This window comes from Ambystoma mexicanum, chromosome 10, assembly GCF_040938575.1.
Source record: "Ambystoma mexicanum isolate Mex_15411 chromosome 10, UKY_AmexF1_1, whole genome shotgun sequence".
Taxonomy (NCBI): domain Eukaryota; kingdom Metazoa; phylum Chordata; class Amphibia; order Caudata; family Ambystomatidae; genus Ambystoma; species Ambystoma mexicanum.
The window spans coordinates 846,565,035-846,583,907 of record NC_090932.1 but is presented as its reverse complement, the minus strand read 5'-3'; the positions used below and the strand labels follow the sequence as shown (position 1 = coordinate 846,583,907).

Below are 18,873 nucleotides of genomic sequence, written 5' to 3'. Positions count from 1 at the left end.
GATTTAAATTATTAATCCAGGGGAAAAAAGCAGTATAGTCCCCCTTAGTTGTGTCCCAAACAATTATTATGTCGTCTATATACCTCTTATAAAGAAGTATGGCTGCAGAGAAGGGGTTGGAATCATGTAAAATAAGAGACTTCTCGAATTGCCACATATACAGGATTGCGTAATTGGGGTGAAAGCCCCCCCCATCGCCGTGCCTTTTACCTGTAAATAATATGTATTCTTAAATCGAAAATAGTTCTTAGTAAGAGCTATCTCCAAAAACTGAATCAAAAATTCACTAGGAATATGTTGGATCTCTGGTGGGCTATCCAGGAAGCTCTTAATTATCTGTAGAGACTCAGATTGGGGTATATTCGAGTAAAGGGACTCTACATCCAAGGTTATCAACATCTCATATTACGGATTGAATGGTAAATATTCGAGATTTTTAATGACATCTGTAGTGTCCGATATATATGTGTCAGTGTTGGCTGCCAGAGGTTTCAGAAAGTAATCCAAAAATTGGTCCAATGGTTCTAGTATAGAACTAAACAAAGAGACTATTGGGCGATCCGGAGGTTTCATGGGATCTTTATGTATTTTTGGTAATACATAAAACAACAGGACCCTGGTCCCTTTGGCTGACAGGAATAGAAATTCCTTTTCACTGATAATTTCGGCCTCATGTGCGGCCGTACAGATGACACTTATTTCTTTACTGATCCCTTCAGTCGGGTCTCCACTTAGTTTATGATAAAATACAGGATTATCAAGTTGTCGCATAAGCTCTTGAGCATATTGGACAGCATCAAGTACAACAATACCACCCCCTTATCTGCCTGCTTAATTATGATAGTATAGGCTGCTTTGAGTTTTCTGAGGCAATCCCATTCTTTTTTGGAGAAATTAAAACTGGGTGTTCGTGGATGACTATCAGAACGTTTATACATCAAGTTGAAATCTCTAAGTACTGCCTTCTCAAAGATGGCTGTCTCTTCAGAGACCATATTAATACTTGGCGTGAAGGTAGATTTGCATCTAAAGGGAGTATTAGAGTCCACATCAGTTTGTTCTCTTTCATTCGTGCCAAAGCAGTCTCTCAGTCTAATTCTGCGAAACAGACTACGTAATTCAATTTCCGTGTCCAAGGCAGGCTTTTCATTCACCAGTGTGCCATGCCATAAGAACAATATATTTCAAATTAGATGCCTAAGGCCTTCCCTTTTGTGTGCTGAGGCTGACATTAAACCACATAGACATATCTAGACTGGCAGCGCTTACTTTACCATAGCTGCCCAGAAAAACATACAATTCCACAATAAGGACTGGCTTCACCAAAATGCCTGTCTAGCCAGTTAATTACACTTATCATGATTGCATTATCAGAGATGCCCAGTACAAAATATCAAGCTGCAGTAAAACATGGCTAATTTAGCTGCAGCAAAATGCTATTCTAGACACATAATAACACATATGATGCTTACTTCATTATAGATCCCCAGATAACTATTCAAAGATGAAGTAAGGCATGGTTAGACTGGCTGCACCCAAATGTCAGTCTAGACAGGTAATAACATAATAACATGTACCATACTTTATTAGAGATGCCCTGTAAAAATGTCATGCCACAGTAAGAAATTACTAGACTAGCTGCACCCAAATGCCACTCTAAACAGGTCATAAACAATTACCATGCTTACTTTATTATAGATGCCTTGTAAAAATGTCATACCACATAAAGAAATGGCTATACTGGCTGAACCCAAAGGCCATTCTAGACAGGTAATTACAATTATCATGCTTACTTTATCATAGATGCCCTGTACAAATGCCATGCCACATTAAGAATGGACTAGACTCACTGTACCAAAATGTGAATCTAGACACTAATAACACATCTCATGCCTACTATCACATATGCCCATTACGTGATAGTGTGCCCCCCACCTGTCCCATCCTCCTGACATGTCCCCTACCTCTCCAATCCTCCTCCTCCAACCCCAAAATCATCCCCTTGGCCCAGCATTGCCTCCATGTCCCTCCTTCTCATCCCAGTGCTACGTATGGGGCAAGGTACTTCATAGGCAAGTACTGGGACGAGGAAGAGGAGGACTAGAAATAATGACGATTACAGGTAAGTAATCTAGGTATTGAACACAAGCACACCATTCACATGCTCATTTACACTGCACCAATCCCCCATCCACTTACACTCACAGCCACCCATATATTATGGACATACTCACACACATTACATAATATACATATGCATACACACACACACACACACACCCTTTCATGCACGCACATTTACAAAAAAACACTTTCGTACCTTTTCCAAATCCATTTCTGCTCCGACAAGGAACTCGTCTGCAGACAGGCCTGTCTCCATGCTCCACGCACGCAAGAAACCAGCTCTGGTTATTGTCATTCGTGTAGCAAGGGAAAGGGAGCCTTCCATGTCCTGCAGGGTGCGGGGAAGGGGAGGGTTCTTTTTGAAGTCTAACTTCAAAAAGAAATTAAAACCGTAAGGGAAATAATGTATTTTTGTAGTTAGACTGACTTTCAAAAGAAATTAATCTGAAGAAGGCTCTCATATGACTGATAAGACTTCAATGTGTATATTCGCAATGTATTAAAGGCCAGACTACTTGCAGAGATTAATATACTTTAAAGCTCGTTTTCATGCTAGCCACATTGTGTCCACTTGCCACGAGGTTGCTGTCTGTTTCCTTTTAAATTCCCAAAAGGCAACAGGATGTTGTGCTTAATGGTGTTGAGAAGAGTAATAATCATTGGAAGGATTGCACCTTTTCTTTATCTCTTGTCAAAGCTCCTAAAACAGGGTTAAGCCACAAAACTGTTCAAATATATTGAAATGAATGTCAAGGGTACCCAGGCAATCTTTCCTCACATGTGGATCAAGGGTGTTGTGTGAGCTTGAGCAGGGAGTTTTAAACATTGTTTTACCACGTTTACTCTAACAGCTGCTTTCTCACAAAGATGAGATTGTTCCTGTCCCAAAACTGTGGCAATCTGGAGAGGGCCTATGTAGAAAAGTGCATTTGGGCAGATAAAGTGGACTTGCCTAAATAAAGCTCGCAGCCTTGTTATTGCTAACAAGATACTATATTGTCAATTTGTAAAGCATCTGTGCTGCTAAGACACCCGGCGTGTGTCCATGGTGCAGTCAGCTCCTTACGCAGGAGAGCCACACAGGTGCAACCTCTCTCTCTCCCGCGCTCCACACTGTGCCCCGCGCAGCGTGCCCTTGTGACGCAGGACAGAGCAACGCGAGCGTCACAGGGAGTCTCACTACAGCCTGCTACACAATAATGAACCTGGTCCATCATGCAGTACTGGCAATAGTTGTTCATGGAATTATTTGCGCGGTTCAAAGTGACTTTGCACTGACGACACACACTCTGATTCATGGAACTGTGCAAAGAGTATTTTTGCAGTGCAAAGTCAGTGCAAAGTTCATTTTGTACTGCAAAAATGACCACTTGCACTGACTTTGCACTGCTAAAATGCACTTTGCCCAGTTTTATAAATAAGGATTTGTGTCGGCAGTGCAAAGTTGCTTTTCAGTAGTGCCAAAGTGGTTTGGGGCTATTTGACCTAAAACATTTGACCTAATTACACCTGATGAATATATTTGAACTTTTTTCAGTCTAAAATGCGGGGGGAGACCACCCGCAACACTCCCCCCACTTCCCCTCAACCTAATCTATACCCTTACCCACCTCATATATATATTTAATTGAATTTGAGCGAATAAAAGGTCAAAAGATTTCGATCAAATGTTTTAGGTCAAATGTTTTTAGGTCAGTTATGGTAATACTGTGCTAAGTCACTTTGAACCGTGCAAAAAAGATGCCATGGATCGGGTATGTCCAAAGTCAGCTGTACTCTCGCATTGCCAAGCAGGCTGCATACTTTCCGACTCTTAACAAATGTAGACTTTTTAACACCTTTGCCTCGCTGTAGTGATCAGGTTGGCCCTTTGCCAAGCAAAGAGGCAACTCAAGGCTTGAATTTGATGCAGGAAAAGAAAACACACAATGTGGCGTTCTCAAGCTCTCAGCAACCTCAACAGTGAAATTGGCGAGACTTAGGGCTGTCTGGGTAGGCGGTGAAAATGGACGAGACTAGGTTGTGATGTATGTTGAGGTGTTCGGTTTATTTTCACTGTTTAAAATAGATCGATACGTTATTTTCTGTGACAAATTTCCTTGAGAAACTTTGTATTGATTCTGCATTAAGAAGCGCTGAACATTTTTGTATGTCTGATGCTCTTTATTGACAATTTCCTCAATGTGTCTTTATTTATCAAGGCAAGAATGCTACTGGAAATGACCCCTCTTAAGGAGCTAATGCATTATAAATGGACAAAGTACGGTTCTAAGTTCTTCCTACTCTGGACATTACTGTATATAACATACACAGTCATTCTGACAGTCTGCTGTATAAATCGTCCTCTGAAACCAACGAACGTTGAACTGGGCCAAGTAACCGTCATGGTCTCCAAAACCTTGGATGTAAGATTTATTTTTCAATTCATTGATAAAGATAATACCTGTGTCTTTTTTCAGTTGTCTTTTTGTTTTATATGTCCATACGTCTCCAAAATGTTTGCTTCTGCTTTGCATACAGATTTGAAATCAATGGATATTGTATTTCCGCATGCAGCTCAATTTTTTGAGCAATGTAATTTGAAGAGCCGGGGCCTGATTACAGAAACGTTTCACCGGTCCAAGTGCAAAGTTGCACGGTATTAGCACTCCGGCAAAGTTTGCCAATAAAACAAAAACAAAAAACAATGGGACATATTAGAAAACCGTTGCACCATGACAAGTGCAGTTTGGCATGTTGCAAGCAGCAAAGATATATTTTCACTGCATATTTGCACCAGTGCAAAGTTTGCCCTAGTGCTAATATGCAACGGTATTAGCACTAGGGCAAAGTTTGTCCTTGTTAAAAAATGCATCAAAATGTATCTTTTTGCAGTAGAACAATGACGAGAACTTTCACTATCATCCCTGGCGGCAATAGTAACTAGGGCAACTTTAATGCTTTATCAGAAGATTAAGGATCCATCTTCTCCAATGATTTTTTCCCTGGTCCAAGAAGAGCTGAATTCAGGAAAATGCAAACTCCTGGCCACTTGGGAGAATAGATGTAAATTAAACCTAGAAGCCTGTGGAAGTTCCATTGAAAAATTAGTTTTGAATCCTACCAAAACAAAAAAACGCTTAGAAGAAAGAGACTGGATTGATACGCTAGAGAAAGCAGCCACCTACAAACTGACCCAGCATCTACCCACAACGGTCAGAAAACTGAACGAAATACAACCGTTCCTCATTAGGCACCCAAGTAGGAAAACAAGATCTACACTTCTTCGTGCCAGGCTGAATTTACTGCCTACAAATAAGATTCTGCAGATAAGTGGAGCTTCCGTGACTAACAGCTGTCGTTTTTGCAAAGCAAACCAACCAATTGAAACACTACGGCACCTTCTTTTGCTAACATGCCCGGGCACAAATACATACAGATTCTCTTAATTCTACACCACTTGGAGAAAGCTTATTTAACGGAAGAAGAGCTGTGGTGGGAGCGATTAAGAGGGGGCCTTAGACCTTCATGGGCGATCGCTGCTACGAACATTTTGGATCTAATTTTTAAGGACAAAGTAACGGAGCTCCTGCCAGAAGCTTAGACCCCCTTTCTCTGTTTAAACAGCATATCTTACAACCTATAGAGGGTGTCGTTTTGATACTAACTTTGATATACTGTATTTCGAATTGGCACTTAATCTACCTCGGCTTCTGTTTCTTCAATTGATTTTACTACTTGCTTGTAAAAATCCCTTCGGTGATTATAACTCGTAAATAAAAAAATAAAAAAAGAACAATGTTTGCCCTAGTGCTTGTAACATGATAAACTGCACTTCTCCCGGTGCAAAGGTTTTCTACTGTGTCCCAGTGTTTTGTTAAAAATAGGGCAAACTTTTCCCTAGTACTGATACCGTGCAACTTTGCACTTGCACTGGTGCAAAGTTTCTGTAATCTGGCCCCCGGTGTTTAATAATTCATCATCCTTGAAAACATGTTGTATATTAGACATAACGTACCTTTTGCGTGTGGGAAATGGAGGACAAATTCGACATGATAATTAAGCTCTCACTCCAGTCCCGAAGTGCGAAACCCTTCCATCCATATTCCCTGATCACCTCTGCACACATTGCTGATCCCATTGTGACTTACTGCTACATTTATTTTCTTTTACTCATTTACCCGCCAACAACTATATCTATCCACATGGTTAGTACCGTACATGAATACACATCAATTTTAAATAAAACATTCCAGCCTAAAAGTCCATTTGAGGCACCCTCATCAAATCTAACATACCACAGAATCTTCTCCAGGGTCATTGTGACTGCCTCCTATATTTATTTTCTATTTGTCACTTACAGATAAATAAATAAATAAAGTACAGGCCATATTATACCTATTCACACTATGTAAAAATAGTTGTCTATCACAGTACAGTATACATTTAATTTTGCAAATTGCAAAATAGAGTACTCCAACCCAAAACTCCATTTGAAATAGCTTATATCCAATCTTATTGGAGATGCAATATTTGTCTTTACTTATCAACTGCTTTATATCACTGAGGCAGTGTCTGAAGACTAGAGAAATGCGTAATTGATGTTGGATAACCTGAGCAGGTGGGGCTAAGAAGTCAAGCACTACCTGTCTGGCTTTCCTGCTTTCAAAGTTATGTTTGTGGCATCTGGGCGAAGGACAGAAAATAGGTCCTTGGGCAAGTACCGCATGTCAGGTTCCTATACCTGCCTCCTTCCAATCTCCTGCTTTCCCTCCCGCTCCCCTCCGCTCCCGCATCATCCAGCAGTCTGCCTACTGCCACATGCCTCCCTCCCTGTACTCTAGTGCCATCGCCCCTCATCATTATCCCATCATTTCAATGCAGATCTCCATAAACTGCAGGCCCTGTTATTGATCTTCTGATAGGGATATGTGTTATTTATGATATGGGTACAGTATGGTACACAGTATTCAAATGAGATGACATGTCCAGACACACCAAGACAATCACATGGTGCCGACACTCCGTATTGCTGGCCATTGACCAAAATATGCAAAGTAGGATAGGTGACAAAATAATGATAGCACAAGGCAAATACGACCAACTTCGAAAATGTAGGCAAAGAAGCATTGTTAGAAAGTGGAGCTCATTCTCCGGCAAGAGAGGTGTGCCACGGGAGGGTAAATACAAGTCTGGCTTTCCACCTACTAGAGTGAAAACGGTCCCTTTTTAACTTAATTCATTTTACAGGTGCAGTTGCCTTCACTTCCAAACATTTTTGAAATTCAAACTAGCTAAATGAGAACTCATAAAATGACTTGAAGAATAATAGCTTCCGCTAAAATGGGTAGTTTAATTAATAGGCTGGGCAAATCAAGAAGTGTCTTATGAGCGTTCACTTAATTTAGAACACAGTAATCAAGCACACTTTAATCTGAATAGTGTATTACCATTAATTCTATCATCATCTAAATAGTTTACTTGACTGAGCATGTGGCGAAACGTTTTCCAATCCGTGCTCCAGTCAATCTATGACTTAACAGTAGTCAACTTGGATCAGCTGGTTTAACTAAGCCTCTCAGACTTTACTATGTAATATTAATTTTAAGTAGATGACAACAGAATTTTCAATATTTTATGTTACTATTATCAACCACGGTGTGAAAAACCATCAGGTTACTTGGATCGCAGGCTGAATCCCACAATCTCAGCCCAAATTCTGAGCAGCCAGATGGCTGCTTCCACCACCCAACATCTTCTGCCCACTCTCTCCTCCCTTCCCCAGGTGTCTCGGTTCCTTCCCACCCCCAAGCCCCACATACATGATTTGTTCAACGGCAACGGTGGTGTCACCACGGCTACCACTCTGTGTCCCTGTTGGCTGGCCCTGGAAATGGAAGAGGAGCTATCTATGGAGCCCCACTTTCTAGGTCCATGGCGGCCACCTTAGGTAAGTATTATGTTTGAATGAACGGTACATCTCAAGGCATCCCTTTCATTCAAACAAAATACATTGCTGTCAGCACTCCGGATTTCTCTTCAACTTTCTTTCAGCAGGCTTATGTTGAACCATAGAAATTTGATTGGTGTGTTTGTGTATGTGTGTGCGTGTAAGCGCACATGCATTTGATCTGCTACCGCATGCTGCTTTATTATAGTCCAGTCACTAATGACTAACATGTTTTACTTCACTATTCACTACGACAAACACAAGTATTTTTAACCATTTCAGGAAGCCTATTCTACACCAATGGACTTTCTAAGGATGAGTGGCGAAATCCTTGTTGTCCTTGGAGCTTTCTTTATTATCCTCACTGAGGTATGTTTTCCTTTTCTAATACCTGTATTATCTTTTCCTTAAGGCATACTTGTTAAGGCATCTTTGCACCTGGCAGGGGGGAGTCCAGGGGCCTGGCAGCCAATCAGGAATGTCGGCTTTACCTCATAGTATTGCCCGCATTCCGGGCCTCCTCAGAAGCTGGAGGCCACCATCTTCCCCGACTGGCAACAGTAAATCAGCCTGCGCCCACTCACCCCACACCACTAAAATTCCACCTCCCTACCTCACGTATCTGCAGCTACCCTTGCTGAGTCCCGGACCACTCTGTATTCGGCAATGTGGCAATGGCAACTATGGACATGGAAAAGGCGCTACATATAGCTACCAACTCCCTTGTCCATGGTAGAAATGTTTTATTTTTATTTTTTCTGCCATATCTCAACTTAAACAAATCTACTAGCAGCCTGGAAAACATGCCAGGATGCTAAAAGCAATAAACCCCTGACGGCGGGGCATTATTGGGTCGGTAATGCACCAGGACTCATGTTAATGCCCAAGTGAAGTGAGGGCCTGTAAACGTAGGCAAGGGCATTACCTGACCCAGGAAAGCCCCCCCCCCATCTCAGAGTTTATTGCTTTAGTGAAATTTCATCACAGAATGCCATTGGCTGTGCATAGCAGGGATCTACTGATCCTATCAGTATTCTCAATACCATGCATTTTGCATCAAATATGTATTTCTCAAAATGTTCCTCGATTGTGGAATCGTTTTTAAATGTATTTCACACAACCCAACGACCTATAAATAATTCAAACTCATATTGCTGACACAGTCACATGTTTCTCCTTAGTTACTGTCAGTAAACCAAAACAGCAGTCCTGCTATTGTGTGCATGCCCACTATTTAAGGCCACCACAGCAATTGTGCTCAAAGGTGCCAAGGTGGTGTTGGGTCACGTTGTGAAGTCATAGGGTCAATGCATATCAAGTTTCGGGAAGGTGTCCTACACTTTATTCCGCGTGGAGATGCCGGATGGAGGTTCCTTGCACCCACCACACCCATCGCAGACTTCACCTTGCAAGTCCTGTACGTGAATCTGCAAGCGTAGAGGTGCCAAGGTGCCATGGTAAAGAGCTCAAGTATCAGTGCGCCCAAAGATTGGGAATTCCTCTTGCTTTGGGATCTAAACCATTTCCTGTTTATATTTTGTGTGTCGACAATGCAGTTTATTAGCTTCAAACACACTTTTGGAAACAGCATTCAGCTGCCACTTCCTCCAGTTGTTCCTGGGAGAAGGTCTACATGGAAGGTTACACCAAGATAATTGTGTGATTGTGGATCTCCACTCCTACATTTCTCCTTATATGCAGATGTAATGAATGCCTACCAATGCCAAGAGACAAATCAGTTTCCAGCTAAAAGAAAACCTTATTTGCATCAGATGCACAGTCTTATGGCACAGTACAGTTTTCTTTTCAACCATCATTGGTTACGTCTCACGATTGTTTGATTATCACACTGATATCAATTCCAATAGTGATAACACCCAAGCACGATCGGACAGAGACACAAAATTGGCCCGCGCACGAATGAACAACTGCACCACACTAGCAGGTTGCACCTGCACTTTGAGCATTGCCGTATTGCCCGGTAGGCCAGTCCCGGAGCGTGTAGGCCAGTTTCTCTTATTCTGTGAGATATGTTCATTCCAGAGGAAGATATGCCTAATCAACTGGTAAGCCTCTGGGCGTAGGCAATAACAGCTCGAAGGGTGGGAAAGCCTGAGTTATATTCCCAAACCACAGGCGCGAATGGATAAGAAGGGCCAAGGGCTCTAGGAACAGGTGTGGCCCGTGGCCAAAGGCTATATCACCTTAGACACACCATGGGGTGGATACAGGTGTCATGTTTGGACACCGTAATGTATCTTTGTGCACCAAAAGCAAAGAGTGTAATAGTGTGAACATGCAAGAAAGTGTTCATACCTACCAAAAACTGTCAAAATGGCTGCTATGCAAATGATGGCAAGCACTTCTGGAAAGGTATCACCTATCAGTTTAAAAAGAAAAAAAAGCGACACAACGGATGAGGCAGTAGTCCCTGCGGCAAAAGCCAGACCAGTCACCAGGAAGGCATGTATTTCCAGCACTAGCGTGAGGGGAGGTGGTGGGGGGCTGGAGAAAAGGCGAGGCGGGGGTGTTGCAACCATATAAAGTGCCTTCTAACTAGGAAACCCAGCTCTGTGGGTGCAAAGGAAGAAAAAACGAGAGGTGGGGGCAGCGCACATATTTAAAAAAGAAAATCCCATACCGCCGTCCCGGGGCCTCGCCTATAGCACACTGTGGGCGAAAGACATCCGTGATCCAGGAGCTGTCTGGCTGCTGTGAAGGGCTTTAAAAGATCTGCCATGCCCACAAGATAGCCAGTCACATTCCTTTTTAGTTTTGACTCTTAAGTGGTGCTTTGGTGTGTGAGAGAAGGGCATGGAGGACGGCACAGCAGGGTGGTACTAAACATTCCCCAACATGGAATGCTGGGTTCTTTACAGGTATAAGCGTAATATTTAAGGCCACACAGTAACAGATGATTCAAGAATGAATGGCTTAATAGGTGATGAATAAAGGCCACACCCCTGGCATTATAGATAAGAAGGACACCTTTTCACTGCAGGCTCTGTGAAGGTAGATGTTATAAAGCAAACTGCTGAACACTGTATAGCTTAAGCACAAAACCTTTGGTAAGTACTTCTGTCTTCATTTATAAATCGAATTGACTTAACAGCACTCCAAACGTCAACGAATGATGGAAAATTCTGAGGGTTGTAAATGTAATTACTTGCAAGATTATTTTGTTGCAAACAGGTATGCTAATTAGCTGCCTCAGATCCCAGAACTATGCTTGCATTTTATTTACTGGGTGGGGGGGTTGGGGGGGACGTGTAAGGGGTGTGTGGGGGGGTGCTAAAGTGTCATTTCAACAAAATCATAGGGGCTTTACCTGGAAATTGCATGAGATGCCTTTTGAGTCCCAAGGAAGGATTGTTATGAAGCAACCTTCAGTGAAAGCTTGAGGCTCCAGTATACTCATAGGTATACTCATAAGCAGTGATCCGTGAAAGACGCATATAGCCCACTAGTAACACCAAGAACAGCACAAGGAGGTGTCCTAGTGTCAAAGGATCAGTGATCTGATTGCTTAAACACTGGGATTGCAAAGAAGATCAAAGTGGTGGAGGTCAACAGCATACACTTAGCTTCCTAAATTCCACCTCTCTAATGAACCCTGCAGATGGAAAACAGAGGAATCCCCTAATAAAATATAAAACAAATATTACGGTTTGATAAATTTGCAAACTGCCACCTGAACATGATGACTCGCCTTACAGGACTCGCCTTAAAGAGTATATAGCTGTGCTCCCAGGCTCACGCAATTAACAATCTACCATACAGTTGATAAATCCATATACACAGTGGCATATGGTGGTTGTGCATATATCGCTCTGTGGATGTGGGTGTTGCTGTTGCGTACTCCAAGCTTACATGCAGGAAATGCAGGAAAGCGATGCCACTGACCAGTGAGCATTACTACTGTAGTGTCTTCCAGAGCGCATTGCTGACTACCAGGCAGGTGCACCCAGGGATGATCTCCGCTTGCAGGCCAGTTGCATCATGGAGGGCACAATACAGACAGATATCTTCACTGACCACGATATGACCTGCCATGCCAAAATGCAAACATTTGTGTACTGCGCACGCCTTTCTGTGCCATTTGGTTTACATCCTCACCCATGCAATAGGGATGGAAATACAGGACCTGCAGACATACGGGTACCACTGGACCATGCACATCTGGATGCTGGGTGCATGCCACACAACCACATATGCAATCAGGCTGGGCTGTGAGACACTTCCAGCCCAGCCCTCATAATTCAAACTAGCTCCACTGGTCCAAGGGTGTAAAGATCAGTTTGCTGATCACATACTGCCGCCAGTGATTTTGTCAATTACCTCCGATCGAGTGACCTAACAGCGTAAAACATCTGGTAACCCTGTTTTATGATGGAATAACCTTCTTACACCACGTATTTTATCTGCCCTTTGAGGGTAACACTATAATCATGACTGGGAACATTTTACCAAGCGTAACCCACTTTACTCTCTGCTGCTGCCTAGATTTGGGGAATAATATCTCTGAATTCCAATGAATAAGCAAGCAGAATGGATTTCACATCACCATTTACATAGAATGGGCGTTTGGCGGAAGTGTAAAACGTGGCGTAAAATTCTAATCTGAACGTATTTCTCTTGTTTTTAGAGTCCACACATTTTCCGGAAAGGACTGACGCATTTATTTGGAAACACGATATCCGGGGGTCCATTCCATGCAATGATGTAAGTTAACTTTCATGTTAATATTCCATCTCCCTTTGAAGTGTCCTGTATCTGCACCTGCCAAAAAATACTATCAGACCTTTATAAATAGAGGCACTACTCAATGTCTGGTCAGATCCACCAGGATTAGCACAAAGGGAGAGCACAGACACAACCCCAAGGATGCATGTTAATCCTCACTAAGCCTTTTAAATAATTAAGTCATATAATTAAGCAATATTACCCTGCAGCTTTGGGCAGAGAGGGCTCTTATTAGCCCAAAGGGAGCTGGGGAGAAGGTAGAGGATCAGTGGGCGCCAAGGGTGTAGATGGCGGGTAAGGTAGGGGTAAGTTTCAGGTCGGCTGGGTGAAAGGGTACCGGCCCCAGAGAGGACACTGAATTAATTACTGTCCTCAAGAACAGAGCAGAGTTCTAGTCTGCACCAGTCCTCGCTGTGAGATGACGTGCTTCATTGCTTCTCTGCTGTGTTCATCGTTTTGCAGTGGTGTGCACCTTTAAGAAGTACAAGACCCACCACCTTTAAAAACTCCTTTTCAGTGCAGAGCGCGCGCGGAGTTCCGAGCAGAGTTCCAGTCTGCACCAGTCCGCGGCAGGAGGCGGGGAGTGGAGGCTTTTCGCCTGGCGCTTCGCGCTCTGTGCGGCCACTGCCCGATACTGAGGTAGGCTGCCAGCTCCTACTGCTACATCTGGCCTGAACTTTGTGAACACTCTAGAACATTTGGCCCGAATACCTGAGATCCTTGAGCAAACACTACCTATACAAGTCACACTGTCTTCTGTCACAAAGCGCCCCCCCTCCCTCCCTCCCGAGCCTCCCCCCCACCTACTGCCCCTGTCCCGTGCCCTTGGACAATGGAGGAAGACTCTGATCAATGACTTTTAAGAAGCCACGTGAAAAAAACCTTCTGCTCTCAAACTCAAACTCACCCCTGACTCCAAATACCCCTTCCCCACGGCCACGATGAAAAGTCCACTGAGAAGTCCAGTGGTCACGCTTGATTCTGCCTCCTCCCGAGGTGTTCCACTCCCCCGCAGAAAAGCGGCAACAAGGGACACACTCCGCCCACCTCTTTGCCCACCTCCTCGCCTGCCAGATCTGTACAAAAGAACTTAAACCCCCTACCGGCTTTAGGCAGTTCCAAGGAGCCACTTCCATCGCTGCCAACGGCCCTTTCTGCGATCCGCTGGCTGAGCCACCGGCCTTGGGAGGTGGAGTCTCCGGATCTGTTGCTGGTTCGCATTCAGACCCGCTAGCCAACGCCAACCGCCCCGTTACCGCTTCGGTCAGCGGCCCGTCCTGCGCGGGGATCGGAGGGTCCCCGACCAGGGGTCTGAAGGTGGAGGCGCAGGCAACCGGAGTTGTCCTGTCGCCCCAACAGCCATCATCTTTTGTTTCTACGCATGGCATTTGAGACATCCAGTCTCCACATGCCCTTTCAAACTCTTTGGAGACGTTGTCAGTGGCACAGTCCCACCTGGAGGCCTTGTCCCTCGGTCAGCGCAACAATCCGTCCAACGGCCGAGAGTTTCACGCAGACCTTCAAGAGAGACCTGCCCAGTGGACTATCACAGCTATGATGCATTCCGTCCCGGAGGACACAGCCGCAAAGTCCATCGATGCAGAAATCACACTTTCGGCGATTTATTAGTTTCATCTGCACCAGCACCTACATCCAGTAAGCCCTCGCTATGGACTACACCACACCTTGCTGTTGATGCTACAATGCCGACTCCCCATTCAGATCTAGCCACGGAGGATAACCCGGGCTCTGACCCTCACCTGGTACTGCAAAATCAAAGTGCACCTTCAAAACTCACCTCAGAGTCAGACTCTGAATCAGATTCCGATCACTGTTCCATAACTTCGGATAACTGCAGTCAAAAATCAAATCTCCACACAAACAAGAAAAGACCACTGTATAAAAAAAAGGCAAGCCAAAACTGAAAATTCCCACGACCCAAGGTCCAAGCACTAAACAACTCACTACAAAAAAAAAAATATACAAAATCAAGAGGAACGTAATGAAAAAAAACAGCAGACAGACCAAAAACACTGGTACTCAACCAGTACTCAAAAAACGGGGCCCTGGGAAAACCTCCTTACCAACCCCGCTTCTATCAAATGCCTTACAGAATTTTTTCAAGACGCAAGGGAAAAGGAAATTAGCAAATGATTCCGAACTTTCGGATGCAGAAATCCTGGAAGCTCTGGAAGAGACTCCACCTGTATTCAAATGCAAAAAAAACTATCGTCGCCCAAGACACTCACCCACCTGCTGCTGCGAGAGACTCTATTCAAGTCCCGCCCAGCCACGGAATTTCCACGCTGGAACTTCAATGCTCAGACAACACTAATCCAAGACAATTAATAGATTTGCAAGTGGGGAAAGTGTTAGCGCCTGACCAGAGGCCGGTGGACAGTTCATTACAACCTCCATCCATTGATGCCCGGACGAACCACCATGGAGTCTCAGACATTCTGGATCTTCTGCAGCCAAAAGCCTACCCAGCCCAAAGAGGGACTAGCCCCCACCCATGGACCAAGGTCCATTTAACTACCGCGAAACCCGCCTCCACAGCGCAAGACCCTTCAGTACACCCGTTCCTCTTAGGAGGCTCCGATACAAGTACACACATCTCCTCCCCAAGGCCATTCAACCCACTGGAGGCGGCCGGAACCAACTCCAGATGCAGGCACTCACTTGCGAACCCAACACTCACAGAATATAGGGACACACCCTTGAAGAACGGAAGACCCAATGACTTTCCTTCACCTGTCCATAAAGAGTCACCAAACAACAGGAAAGACATGAGCACGGTCATGTCAGCAAAACTATTGCAATGGCTCCTTTCTGCAAACTCTACAAAACACTAGGTGACGCTTCAAGAGACAATACGGCAACTTTAGCTATCATCCAGTCCAAGTTAACCTTTTTGGAAGGCTACATATCCACCATAGATGTGAAATACGATATTCCACAAAGAAAAAGGGACACGTCGGACCCAACCATGAACAACTCTTCGGCGTGCACTTGTCGCAAAGGCATGCCTCCCGAGTCTGTGGACCACAAATAAACACAGACTCCTATGACCAAACGGAACGACGAAATCGCTCCATTATTCCTTAACAAATCCAAATCAGCAATACCTGTAACCACGACATAATTGACCACTAACCCAGTACTTTCAAATAGCGCCGGACAGAATCAATACGTGGGCCAAGGGAAAAAGGCATTAAATTGGCCAGGAGGACCAACCGGAGCTTCCAACTGATCACTTCACATACCGTGAACCTGATCTGACTGTGCTGGCCTCTCAGTCGCACAAACCCACCGTTAATCCAGACTGAGCCATCAACCCGGCGGTCTCTGTGACTGACTTAACTCAGTCACCCAAATCAACGGCCGAATTTATGGACTCAAGCCTTCTATCTACTATGTCTCTCCATCTTGACCGAGAGTCACCTCCTAAAGGTAGTAACTCTAACGAATTGCAGAACATTTCCAACCCCTCCAACAGGTCAGTAGCCATACCTCATCCAACGACTGAGATGTTGGTCCAAAGACCTTGGTTGGACGAACTTCCGATAGCTCCTTCGAGATCATCGCCAGACCCACGGCGCAGACCTATTGCTAGAACCTATTCAAATGGATCCCCGCCTACTCGGTGCCTCATCCCTTATAAATTAACAGAAAACAGAGTGGCAGACTCGAACAGGGACAAACATACCCGTCTTTTTAAAATTGAGCAAATCTCCAGCAAAGCCAAATATATGATCTTGAACCGAAGAACAGTTTTGAAAATAACATCTTCTATAACTGGCCTAAAGAAATTGAAATCGGACGACTTCAAGCAGATCGAGCCTTACCACAGAGACAGTAAGGACAAAGCCTATCTGCATATCTACGTAACCGCAATCCAAGATCTGTCCCGACAAGCTGGAGATGAATTAAAATTATCAGGTCTTCTTCTGTCTGAAATAAAAACTTCAGCACATAAAAGTCACACTGGGGAGGAACACCCCACAAATAGAAGAAACCACGATCGTGGCCCCGTACGCCAACACTCCGCTCGAAGAGAAGAACTAAAGGCCCATTTCACAGACCCATTAGAGACGACCAAGGATCGTCGTGGATCAGACAAGTACCCCACTCGAACTGCAGCCTGCGACCTTGACTCGGGTCGTCCTACATATAAATACGATCGCACTAATGCGGCCGACTCATTAGACGCACTTCCCACTCGAGGCCGACAAGAGACAAGCAAGTACAGTCCGGCCAAGCGACCAACGTGCAAGTATCCTCCATACCAAAGAAGACAAAGTCTGAGAGCCCATTCCATTCACAGAAGACCACACAATCACAGAACCTACCGGCAGGACTCGCCTACTACGAAACCCTTAGATACAGCGGCTGCTCCAAAAAAAGCTTTGACCTCAGGCGGACCGTGGGACTGGATAAAAGGAGCCCTAAGCTCAAATCGAACCAGATAGCAATCACCAACTGAAGCCAATGAACCCTGTTATCAAAAGACTCTGACGTGGCCTCGTGGAACACTAGAGGACATGCCCACATAGCCGACCACAACGGTGTAGATCTGGGTCAGTTCGACATTTTCTGTCTCCAAGAGACTTGGCTTCAGGTGAAATCGTCAATGGACGGTTTTAAAATTGTGATCTCTCCAGCCGCCAAAGGTCTGCTAGGCCGTCCCTCTGCAGGCCTTCTAATCGCTGTATGGTCAGGGCAGAACCTAAAAATCATCCAGACAACAACTAGATCCTACGGGGTGCTAGCTGTTCTCATTGAGTGGAACCGTTTTGTTGAAAACACAAATCCGCGCACAAAGACATGCTCAACGCCTCCTCTCGCGCTGATCACCACATACTGGAACCCGCAAAGTACGACGATAACAGACTTCTGCCAATCTATGGCCGAAAGCATTGACGCCATCCTTATTGAATGGAACACCCCGTTTGTAATAATTTGCGGGGACCTCAATGCAAAGTGCACTCATCCGAAAGATCAATCTCTAGTCCGTGCCTTGTTCATGCAATCTGAATTTAGAGGACAAACCTGGATGAATCTAATGTCAACAAGAAAGCTACACAATGCTGTATGGATTTTGGACGGGCATCAACATATTCCGACCTGGGAAAGAGGTCAGTCTGCTGCCACCCTGGACTACATCTTCGCTTCACACCCATTGTGCTCAGAAATTAAAAACTACCAGGTGGTCAAAACAGCGGCGAGTGACCACAATATGCTAACACTAGCATGGTCCTCTACTGCCCAGGTGTCCAATCGCTACTCTCCCTTGATCGAGACCAACCCCCAACAAACTCGGCTCCGTCTCACAGCAGCCAATGTTAGAACAATGACCCAGCAGTACGCCGCAGAAGCTGAGGTTCGGCCCACTTCTGACACGGCGTCGAGACCGAACTACTACCTGCCTCTGTTGATCAAACACAAGAAACATCAGACAACTGGAAAGGTCATTCCTACTACCTATTGCCACAACTATGACAAATTGATAGCAGAAAAAAAAAGGCGCTAAGAAAACAAAAATGCAGCGCAAAAGCTGAAAATACTCAAGTGGCATGGGAATTGTGGAAAAAAGACCATAAAATCTACAAATCATGGATCAGGTCGCGTAGGGCGGCCTTATACCAAAACGACGCGGAAATAATGTTGAGAGCCCTCACGACTAAAAAAACAGCCGACTTTTGGGCCTTGATAAACAATTCCCAAGGCAACACAGGTACAAACATGATTAACTCAGTTACGGAATCAGTCTGGGTCGAATTCTTCACTGACCTCTTCGCCAGTCCGAGAGCATCCTCGAACCTTCGCCTGGAGACGACGCTAGCGCCCTGGGTTGACCTCTCTGCAAAAGCAGATATAAGTGCGGCCATTCAGAAGCTAAAACCATCAAGAGCTCCGGGCCCTTACGGTGTTACCAACATTGACTTAAAAAAACACATCAACGAATGGACAACCTTTGTCAGCCTCTTGTTCGAACACTGTAGAGCCAGCAGACAGATCCCACTATCATGGTCCAAAGCTACTGTTATTCCAGTCTTCAAGAAAGGAAGCCGGGA

General features: G+C 44.6%; 1 protein-coding gene across 1 annotated transcript in view; it reads left to right on the top strand.

Moving 5' to 3' along the window:
• LOC138491789 (transient receptor potential cation channel subfamily V member 6-like) overlaps positions 1 to 18,873 on the top strand; it is a 599,702-nt gene that overhangs the window by 342,720 nt on the left and 238,109 nt on the right. The window contains exons 8-10 of the mRNA XM_069618497.1: positions 4,326 to 4,529; positions 8,336 to 8,422; positions 12,699 to 12,775. Of these exons, the coding sequence (XP_069474598.1) occupies positions 4,326 to 4,529; positions 8,336 to 8,422; positions 12,699 to 12,775 (368 nt within the window). The remainder of the gene's footprint in view (positions 1 to 4,325; positions 4,530 to 8,335; positions 8,423 to 12,698; positions 12,776 to 18,873) is intronic.